The sequence below is a fragment of the Elgaria multicarinata genome, chromosome 22, assembly GCF_023053635.1.
Source record: "Elgaria multicarinata webbii isolate HBS135686 ecotype San Diego chromosome 22, rElgMul1.1.pri, whole genome shotgun sequence".
Taxonomy (NCBI): domain Eukaryota; kingdom Metazoa; phylum Chordata; class Lepidosauria; order Squamata; family Anguidae; genus Elgaria; species Elgaria multicarinata.
The window spans coordinates 986530-997387 of record NC_086192.1 but is presented as its reverse complement, the minus strand read 5'-3'; the positions used below and the strand labels follow the sequence as shown (position 1 = coordinate 997387).

Genomic DNA, 10858 nt, shown 5'->3' with positions numbered 1-10858 from the left:
TCTCTGACTCCATCCCAGCAGGGAGAGCCTGGCCTGCTCATCCCTGTGCCAAGCTGGCGTTAGGGGTGCAAGAGCAGAGCCACGGGGGGTGGGGGGAGAAAGAGCGCTTGGCCCTCGCGTCCCAGGGACGCCCTGGAGTTCTCTCTTGGAGCTGGTTTTTTTGTGTTTTTTTGCAATCAGCTGTTTGTTGGACGGTGATGCCAAACTGCCACTTTACGTAAGATTATTAACCCATAAAAAAACAAAAACAAATTGTGCAATAATTAATCCACACAAAAAGGGGAGGGGTGTGTGAAACCACATCTCTTTGCTCTGTTTGGCAGAAGCTCCTGTGCCAAGGGAGCCTGGCAGTGAAATGTTTAAAGAAGGAAGGAAGGAACTGCAAAAGCTGTGTGAATTGCTGACAGTGAGCAGGAAGCTGGATCATGGCCAGGCAGTGGGGCATCTGTGTGTGTGTGTGTGTGTAATTCTCTCCCCGCCCGCCGCCCACAGCCACTTCTGAGAAACTGGGCCTCTAGTTTCCTCAAGGAAGACAAGGTGGCTTAAACGATCCTCCTCCTCTCCATTTTATCCTCACAACAACCCAGTGAGGTAGAGCCAGGCTGAAACACAGGGACAGGCTCAAAGTCACCCAGTGGGAATGGGCGTTAGAACCTGCAACTCCTGTGTCCCATTCCAAACACTCTAACCACTACATCATACTGTCCCAGTCCAACCCTCTAACCACTCTCCCCTACTTGGGAATAAATCACATTGAGGTTATTGGGAGTTACTTCTGAATAAACAGGCATAGGACCGGGCCAGCCACGCTCGCCACCATGGAAGGCTTAGGGCCAACCGGTCAGGGGGCAAAGCAAGAATATTTTGGTCTCTCCCCAACACAAAACTGGACAACAATGGAGAAGTCCTAAATCCACCGAGCTACAACTACATCCAGGTCCACGCAGTGAGTAGAATCATATAATTATAGACTTGGAAGTCACCTCAGAGGTCATCTAGACCAACTCCTTGCTCAATGCTGGATCAACAATTCAAGAGGCAACCTGCCATCCAGACCCTGCTTAAATAACTCTGGCTAAAAGAGCTCACCACCTCCCTGTTCCACACACACACACTCATTGATTGGCTATTGCATGTTGCATCATTTTGGTTCAGCTTTTGCATGTCCCACCGGCATGGGGTACCAGCGTGAAATTTCCATCCACCTCCCAAGAATCAGGGCCCTTGAGATCAAAAGTAGGAAGCACAATTGGGGGGGTGGGGAGCGGGCGTATGCAGGAACTCTTCCCAATAACGCCCCACCTGTAATTAAACCCGGGCAAAGGCACGGCTCAGACAGTAACCCACAGGCTATGGGGGCTGGACCAGGAGAAGCCCGCTGAGTGGACACGATCCTGCCCTGGAAGGAAGGGAGGCTTTATGTTTCTTGCTCAGGCAGCACTTGTGCAGCGTAAATGTTGGGCCTTTGCAAACCCCTCTGGCAGGTTTTATCCCTTTCAAATGAACTTCCTGAACTTCAGACCTGCTGCTCCCATAGCAATTATCGCAGCCCCATTCTTCGCCAAAGTGAACATTGTGCTCTGAGGAAGAAGGATGGAAACCAGAATGCTTTCTTTGACAGACTTCAATTGGCCTTATAAATCAGGCCCGCAAATCAATTCCGAGAAAAAGTCACGCTTGGCCAACACATCTCTTCGTTTTGACAGAAGAATCACCTCACTGGGGCGGCCCAAGAGTCCACCTAGCAGGGGATGGAGAAGGCCTTCTCCAGATGCTTGTCCTCATGGTCTGACCACAGGGGATATCCTACCTCTGCCCCCAGGCAGCCCAGAAACAGGGACCATGGAGAGTAGAGCCATTTTAGTGGCTACACCCACACTGTGGTGCTCCGTTCCACCAGAGGCTCATCTCTTTTACAGCCTTCTGTAAGATGGTCAAAACCTTCCCTTGTTGATGAATGCTTGCAGGCTGCTTTTTGAAACGGCTTTCATTGCCAGGGTTAAATTATTTTTGTATCTTAAACAACTATTTATGTATTCTGCTGTTTTAGTGTTTGATGGCCTACTTTATTGTAGCTACTGGTGCAGTTAATCAACCAAAACAATTGAGGAACTACTGAGGAAGAAGTGGACTCTGTGGTACTGTTGAAAGAGCTGGAATCCTGGGTCTGGTTCCGCACATCCTATTCTGGGTGCCACGTTTAAAGAAGGGCATGGGACTAACTGGAGCGTGTCCATTGGAGGGCGGCCGGAAGGATGAAGGGTCTCGAAACCAAGTCCTGCGAGGAATGATTAAGAGCTGAGGATTAAGGGGACGCGGACAGTTCTCCTTCACTGCAGATATTTAAGCAAAGGCTGTGTGTCCATCTGTCTGAAATGCTCCCATGCCAAGATTCCTGCAGTGAACAGGGGGTCAGAGTAGATGACCTCCAAGGGATCTTCCAGCTCTATGTTTCCCTGTGTGTGTGTGTTTTAAAGATTAACAAGTTTATCATGGCATAATATTTTATGGATTAGAGTTCACTGCATCAGAAGCACACACAGACATATCTGTGCTTAATCATCCCAAAGAGAAACAGCAATCTCTGTCTCTATCTTGCCCTTATTCCGGTCTTTTCATAACAGCTGATAACAGCAATTAAGAGTCCATGGCAATGCTCTGGCCTTAGAATGTGCAATTATGGTCATAAAATGCGGGGTTGGGTTGCAAGTCCCGCTAGGAGCCTTGGCTTTGTTTACAGCCTGTCCCAGTGCCAACAGCCCCACAGAACAAGCAGAACAACACCCACACACCCCGTTACCTCTCCAACATGCCTGCTAGTGCAGAAGCTGTGTACCCTCTTTACAGGGCAAAGAGTTCACAGCTGTGCTTTCTCCCCTTGTAACCCTGGTTTAATTGTAATATTCCACTGACAATGCTTGAATTTCGAATCGCCTAGTGACCCAACCCACGTTATTAAAGGGGAATGTACTTTCTGGGTCGTATTTGAGGATTTCTGCTGGCTTATGTGCATTTTCTGGACTAACTCGTGGAATAAATCAATTGAAAATTGACGGATTATGCTATATATCTTATCACCATCTGCATCGGGTTGGTTCATCACCTGAATGTGATGCAAAGAAAGAGCCCGAAACAGAAAGAGCCCAGGAGGGAATGGCTGCGCTCGCCACCATGAGAAATCTGTCAACAGCAATGCTCAGAAATGTAGCACACACAGAGACGCAGAGGCCTTCTCCAAGCAAGCGCCCAGGACTACGACCCCAATCATCCCCAGCCAACTGTAGTCCAACGCATCCAAAGGGTTCCCAGTTGGAGGAGGCTGTTAGGAATGTTGCCATAAAACAGGCCCTGGAAAGACCTCTGCTCCCAAGGAGAGAACTCCCCTCCCGGAGAACACTGGATGAAATGCCAGCACCTCGCCACAGGCACGGCGGGGGAGGGGGGAGGGCTCCTGGGCCAAGGCCCTGCAATGCACAAATCCTGCTGGGGAGGGGGAGAGAGACGTGGCACCGCTACACTGGTGCACCGAATCACACGTGCTCAGCCTAGGAGAGGGTGGGGGGATGCGCCCACTGCCTGGAAACAGTGCAATGGCACTGGGCACATGCCCACTTGAAGCATGACTGTGGCACAGAGGACATGGGCACGACACACCCAAAGGAGAGGGCCACCCGGCACAGACCCACTGAAGGGCAAAAGGAATATCTGGCAGAGGAGGGAAACGGAGGGGACGTAAAGGAACTAAAGCCCTGAGGCTGGGTCAGACCAAGGGTCCATCTAGCCCAGCACTCTGTTCCCACAGGGGCCGGCCAGCTGCGGGCCAGGGACCCACAAAGCAGGATGTGGTTGCACGACAGCGCCCTCCCACCCCTGTTCCCCAGCAACTGATGCACACAGGCTTACTGCCTCGGAGACTGGAGGGGCCAGGGCACTCATCATCATCATCATCATCATCATCATCATCATCATCACACGGAGAGCATTTACTTAGGCATTATGATTCTAAATTTAATCCGTCTCAAAACCAACACAGCATCCAGTGGAGGCTGGTGGCTCTGATTTCGGTGAGGCTGTGATTCCATTCTGGGTTTCAGTCAGAACCAGCCAGGGCACCAAAAGAGCTCTCCAAGGTGCTGAACCCACTCAGCACCTTGGGCCGCTCCTGGAGAGTCCTGGCTGGTTCAGAACGAAACCCAGCGCGGATGCACGGCCCCACCGATACCGGAGCCGCCAGCCTCCACTGGCCGGGCCTCCACCCCGAATGCCAATCAGCGGTCATCGAAACAGATGCGTCCATGACCCGACGGGCGCTCGTGCCCTGACGTCACGGCAGCCCCAACCGCGGCGGAGCGAGGGGGCGACTCCGCCGGAGCTGCTGCGCCGCCTGCCTCCTTGCCTGCCTGCGCCGCCATGGCGGCCCGCCCATCGCCGCGGCGTCGGGGCGGGCCGAGCTGGACGCCGCTCCGCCCCGTGGCAGCCATGGCCGAGCCGGCGGCGGGGGTCCTGGCCGAGCCGCCCCCGGAGGAGCCGCAGGAGGGGGGCCCCCCGGCGCGCCCCGGTGCTGCTGGCTGCGCGCGCCCGCGCGCCGTCGAGCCGGTGCTGCTGCTGGCCACGCTGGCGCTGGGCTTGCAGGGCCCGCTGTGCACCCAGTACCTGTGGCAGCGCCTTGGCCCCGGCGACGGCACCCAAGGGGGCGGCGGCGGCGGCGGCTGCCCCAACGGGACGGGCTCCGCCGAGCAGCAGGTGAGTGCGCTGCTCCGTCTCTTCCAGCCCGGACGGCGGGCAGGTAGACTGCGCCTCGGCACGGAGGCTCGACTTGCCTAACCCGGCGGGGAGCCTCTTCCTGGGCTAGGTGGTGGGAGTCCCGCTCCCTAGGAGCCACACTGCCCGCTCTGCCCATGCTCAGAGGCACTGCTAGCCGCAGGGTCAAGGAGCCAATGGAGTTCCCTTCCAGTCAGTGCCTTCGGGATATTTGTTTTGTTTTGCAAAAGCGTCCAAGGAAATGACCCGGAGCGAACCAAGCAGAAATAGAATCTTCACCTGGAAGACGGTTTCTCCTTGATCCTTGTTGACATTGATCATATATACTGAAAAAGCCATCAAGGCAACGGACAACGATTTAAAAGGATGAAACAGCCCCACAGTTCAAAACACCGCCAAGCGTATGAAAAAGAATTGAAAACGAATGTTTAAAATGCCCTCGTTTAAAAGGCTAAAACGTTGGGCTGCCTTGACAGGGTTCGTTTTGGGTTCTCGTAATACGCAAGTTGCATTACGGCACTTCATTTCAATTTAGCTGCTAAATTAAAAAGATGTGTCATAAATCGCCATTTGTGTATTAATCAAGCCCACAATCCTCAGTGTGTTTAGACAGAAAAACACCCTATGACTCCCAGCCAGTACGGGTGCCGTCCAAAGCGATTCCCGGGGGCCCTTTGGCTGGCTGCTGTTTTGAAAGCGGTTGTGGGACTGGCAGAATCTCTGGACCGGTCCAGCGTCCCCCACTGAGAGGCTGGGACCTGTGTGTTCAGAGACGGGCTATGTCTGAGTAAGAGTCACCCCAGTTGGAGAGGGTGTTGCTGGTTCTCCTATCCGGCTCGTGGCCTTCCCGTTGGGGTTTCCCTGGAGGAAACAGGGCTCTGGAACAGAGAGGCTTTGGGTCCGATCCAGCAGGGTGCTTCTTATTTATTTATTTGGAGTATTTATGTGCTGCTTCCCATTTTAAAACTCCTGATGTCCTAAAAATCCCAAAATTGAAGGAACTGCACACACCCCCTCCGACACATAACTGTGCTCTGATGAAGTGATCGAAACAGTCCTGGGGCATGTTTATTTTATTTATTTATTTAAACATATGTATCATCACTGGGATCTCAGAGTACAGATAAAATCAGAACAACATAAACATAAATTAATTTACACAGTTAAAAATGTATTGCCCTGTCTCTGTAGCTGACATCCGGCTCTCTTTCTGGTTCTTGTAGGCCACGGAGTCATTAGTGGCCCACTGGAACCTCTACCTCAACCTGTCCGGCTTCTTCGTGGGCCTCTTCTCCGTGACTCTCTTTGGCCCCTGGAGCGACAGCGTGGGCCGCCGGCCAGTCCTCGTCCTCCCAGCGCTGGGCATGACGCTGCAGGCTGCCATCTACCTGCTGGTCATGTACCTCAAGTTGCCCATGGGCTACCTCCTGCTGGGCCGTGTCCTGAGCGGCCTGTCGGGCGACTACAACCTCATTCTGGCCGGCTGCTTCGCCTATGTGGCTGACATCAGCGACAGGCACGCCCGTACCTTCCGGGTGGCTGCCTTGGAGGCGTGCCTCGGCCTGGCGGGGATGGTGGCCAGTGTCATTGGTGGTCAGTGGCGCAAGGCCGAAGGCTACATTGCCCCGTTCTGGCTGGTCGTGGCCATGAGCCTCAGCGCTGCCCTCTACGCAGCCTTTGGCCTCCAGGAGTCGGTGGCACAGAGACGGCCCGGGAGACTCTTCACCCTGCGCCACTACGGGGCTGTGTATCGCCTGTACGTGGCCCCCACCCGGGGATGGTCCTGGAAGAAGCTGGTCCTCTATTCTCTCACCTTCTTCCTTGTGGTCACTGTGCATTTTGGGGCCCGGGAGATCTTGGTGCTGTACGAGCTGGGCTTCCCGCTCTGCTGGGGCTCAGAGCTGATTGGCTACGGCTCAGCGGCCCACTACTTGACCTACCTCAGCAGCTTGGCGGGGCTGCGGCTGCTCCAGATGTGCCTGGCGGACAGCTGGGTGGCTGAACTGGGCCTGCTGTCCAACATCTCGGGGCTGGTGACCATCGCCCTGGCTGCTACAACGCCCTTGATGTTCACAGGTGAGCTGGGCTCAAGTCACCTGGCCGGCGATGGGAGCCGAGGCAGAGGGCATGGGCAGGAGCCGGTCGAAGTGCCATCTAAGCCTTGCGGCAGCCACATTTAGGGCTTCCTATTTTAGCTCTTCGGTCTGATCCAGCCGTGTTCTTCTGATGTACTGATCAGTGGTGTAATGGAGCTGGGTCCTGCAGGGTCAAAGTCCTGGGACTTTTTGATTAGCAGGGACACCATTTGACAGCCCTCTTGGACTTCCCCATTTTCCCTGACCTGAGCTGCAATCCTCAAAGTAGCTGGGAGGAAATGAATTTTCCGGGAGGGAGGGAGGGAGGGAAGGAGGGAGGGAGGGGGATAGAAAAATAGATCAGCGCAGCTGCCTGCATTTGGCGCCTCTCTTACAGCCCTGGCTATGGGGATGAGGGGCACTGCACTTCAGGGTTTGCCACTACACCACTGGTTGTTATATTCAATGCGTGCCGTAGGTTATTATGGGATGGTGGGAATCAGGGCTCCATTTTGTTTGTTCACGTCAGACCTGCAGACCTTTTGTGTTGGGATGGGGACCTCTTGCTTAGCCTCACACCCTACTTCACAAAACACCTTTCTTTGCATCTCCTCCTTCTGCCCGGCAGGATACGGTCTCCTCTTCCTTTCGATGGCTGCCACCCCTGTGATCCGTTCCAAGTTGTCCAGATTGGTTGACGAAAACGAACAAGGTAAGGGGAGCAGCAGGCGAGCCCTCCGCAGCAAGTCCGTGCATGCCCCAACTTCATAGAATCATAGAGTTGGAAGGGGCCTACAAGGCTATTGAGTCCAACCCCCTGCTCAATGCAGGAATCAATGTACATGGGGTTCCCTGATAGTCGCCCTTCCAGAAACTGACCAGGCCTAGACCCACTTAGCTTCATCAAGGTTGCAGCATCCCATGCCATCACACCAGATAAACTGGATTCTCCATCCCCCGTCCCATGAACCTATATCCTGATTTCCGCCGGAGATGAGAAAAGGCTTGGAAGGGTGGATCTGTTGTGGAGGAACCCTGGAAATGCAGGCCAACACTAAATAGGGATCGTTAAGTGGCGGTCAAAGACTCCAAGACACAAATTCTCTCACTTTAGAAAAGTTTATTACGAGCAGCACTGCAAGGTGGCAGAGGGTCTGAGGAACTGCCCACTACGTTAAGGAAAGGCTAACATACTTATAGGGTCAGTTTGCTTGAAAGCAAGGCAGAACTTCATTATACAATACACCAATCATAAAACAATGACAGGTAAGCTTCTCAACCAATAATAGGCAAGGTTTTTTACGCATGTGCAGAGTGCCATGTTTCCGAGGACAGAAAAACAACCCGTCCATGATTATTGAGAAATCATGACTATCTGTTCATTTGCAGTTCGCTTGCTTTCAAAAGACGCCACCGCCGCCCCACCCTCCCTGCCCTCCTGGGAGGCTTCACACTCCAGTGACAAATATTTCCACACTTCCAATGGGTTGAGCAAGTGGTGCATTCTCAATATATTTTCAGTCACAGCTTTGATTAAAAGAGAACAGGCTGAAAGCAATTAAACAGGGTGGGCACAGATGAAAGAGTCCACATATCTATTTCCTTGACACCATCAATCTTATCTCACCAAGGTTGTCGTGGGATTTAGGTTGAGCTTCTTCCTCCATCCTGTTTCCACTTGAGCTTGTGACTTTTTGTTGTTCTTTAAAAAAAGAAATCTGTAGGGAAATTTGGATGCATTTGGGGGCATGTGCCCATTTTAACGCGCATTTTTAAAACTACGCTTTTTTAGGCACCGGGCCTCATTGGTGAAAGTGTGTTTGGGCACCTTTTGAAAATGGGCGTTTTGAGGAAAGCATTGGGTGCTCAGGTCTGTACGGATTTCTGAGCACAAATTGTGTTTGTGTCCGAGAGGTGCAGATTGGGTGCATCCGTTTAAAAAAGCGCAACAAAGCAAATCTCTCATACATCCCTAGAAAAGAGACTGCATAGTTGCGGGGTCTTGTTCTCCTGACAATCTCAGATTTGTTTGTCTTTTAAAGAGGCGAGTTTCTAGCCCTCATGGACCGCAAAAGAATGCATCTCAGAATCTCAGATGTGCCAGAGGGGAGGTCATAGAATCATAGAATAGCAGAGTTGGAAGGGGCCTACAAGGCCATCGAGTCCAACCCCCTGCTCAATGCAGGAATCCACCCTAAAGCATCCAAGGTGTCTTCTCTGGGGAGTGGAAGGGCAGGGATTTGGCGTCTCCAGTGCTCTTTCTCCTCCGCTGTCACCGCTTGCATGAGAGAAAATGGATCTTGCACGCTAGTAAGGATTGCACATCAACCATGCATATTTGAAGGCATGGGCGGAAAGTTTCAGAATTTATTTCTGGGGGCCAAAATGGCAGGGCATTTCAAGAGGCTTCTGGGCTTCTGGAACACCCTTTCCTCCACGCGTGTCTCTAGGGAGGCAGAGAGCAAGCTCAAAGGACCCTCTCTGACTCCCCAGGTAGGAAAGCCAGTTTTTACAAAAACCCTCATGCCCATTCAGGACTTAACAGGTGTTCTTTCCCCCCTCATCGGCTTGCTCCACACTGGCCTGAGCTCCGCGCTCTCCCTTCCTCTCCAGGTGCCCTCTTTGCCACGGTGGCCTGCGTGGAAGGTCTCTGCTCACTGGTGGCCACAGGGGTGTTCAGTGCCCTTTACCCAGCCTGCCTGCACTTCATGAAGGGATTCCCTTTCCTCCTGGGAGCCCTCCTCCTCCTCATTCCAGCTGCCATCCTCTGGTAAATTTCCCCTCTCCCGCGATCCGCAGAACCTGCTTGGCATTTACTCTGGGGCAGCCTTCCCCTGAACTGGCTGGGGCTGATGGGGGTTGGAATCCAACTAAGCTGCACGCTCCCCAGAGGTTCTAATGCGCCTCTTTCTCCCCTGCTCCCAGGTGGATAGAAATCCAGGATTCGAAACCGGAGTACAGCCACTTTGTGGACACAGCTTGCCCTGTACAGAATGCTGAGCAGTGATTGGTGGAGGCTGAGCAGCCACTACGCCAGGAACTGGCAACTGGGGATCCAGGACGTTAGGTGCACGCTCTCGTTTCGGCTCAGAGGAGTTGAACAAAGTGTTTTGCTGGGATGGCTTGAAACGGATGGAGGCTGGAGACGGCCCTTTCTTTTGGGCCTCTCCAGGCAGAAGTCCCAGAAGGGCTGGGGAGAAGATGACGGGGTCTTAGTCTCCTTGCTGGCATGCTCCAAGCCCTGTGTTGCTGGGTTGGGGGTGTAATGAGGACTAGAACCTTTTCTCACATCTGAGCCTGTTGAAAGCTGCCTCTAGAAGGGCAGGTGAGCTGATAGAGCGCATGGCTGAATCACGGAAAAGGCCCCGATCCTCCTGGGTGCACCCCATAACACGATGGGCGGCATCCCAGTGGTGTTGGGGTCCATTTGGTGTTGCAAAGGGCAAGCTATCTGGAAATGGAGACAGCAAACTTGGCCCAAGATTGCAAGCAATGATTTTAGGCTGTGCATCGAGGCCCTTGATGTCACCAGTTCTGAGTGGGCAGCTTCACCATTCTCTCGGTAGGCGGACCAATTCTCCTGGGGCAATGGGCTGAAATCGCTCCAAGACCGCTTCTGTATTTGTACCATGGACAATAAACCTGGGGTGTGTGCGCTGATAAGGCTCCTTACTTCGGTACTCAGTGTCCTTCAGTTTACACGTTCACAGCAGAGGACGTGGCAATGTGCAACTCCGTTCTAGCATGCAGGGGCCCTAAAAGTCAGCCTTTGTGATGTTGCCGTCTCAGAGAGATTTTCTACCCTCCTTTTCTCCCCTCCTGCCCCAGAGACAGATAAGGAGCAGGAATTCTCATGCTATTCAGAAAAAGACCAAAGCATCTAAGGACGTATGCTAAGGTGGTGGTGGTGGGCTTAGCCTGTCCCTGAGCAGCTGAGCAAAGGTGCCTTTTCCCCGGTTTGCAACGTGCTTTAATCCTGCACGTCTGGTCTCAGGGAAAGGCAAGGGGCTAAGACGTGCTGT

At 53.2% G+C, this 10858-nt stretch overlaps 1 protein-coding gene across 1 annotated transcript; it reads left to right on the top strand.

Annotated features, from left to right (window-relative positions):
- The first annotated feature begins 4410 nt into the window (after positions 1-4410).
- SLC46A1 (solute carrier family 46 member 1) lies at positions 4411-10508 on the top strand. Its single transcript, XM_063146775.1, has 5 exons — positions 4411-4743; positions 5985-6837; positions 7465-7548; positions 9450-9606; positions 9762-10508. Exons 1-5 carry the CDS (start codon positions 4411-4413, stop codon positions 9841-9843), a joined length of 1509 nt encoding a protein of 502 aa, XP_063002845.1. The 3' UTR covers positions 9844-10508.
- The last annotated feature ends 350 nt before the right edge of the window (positions 10509-10858 follow it).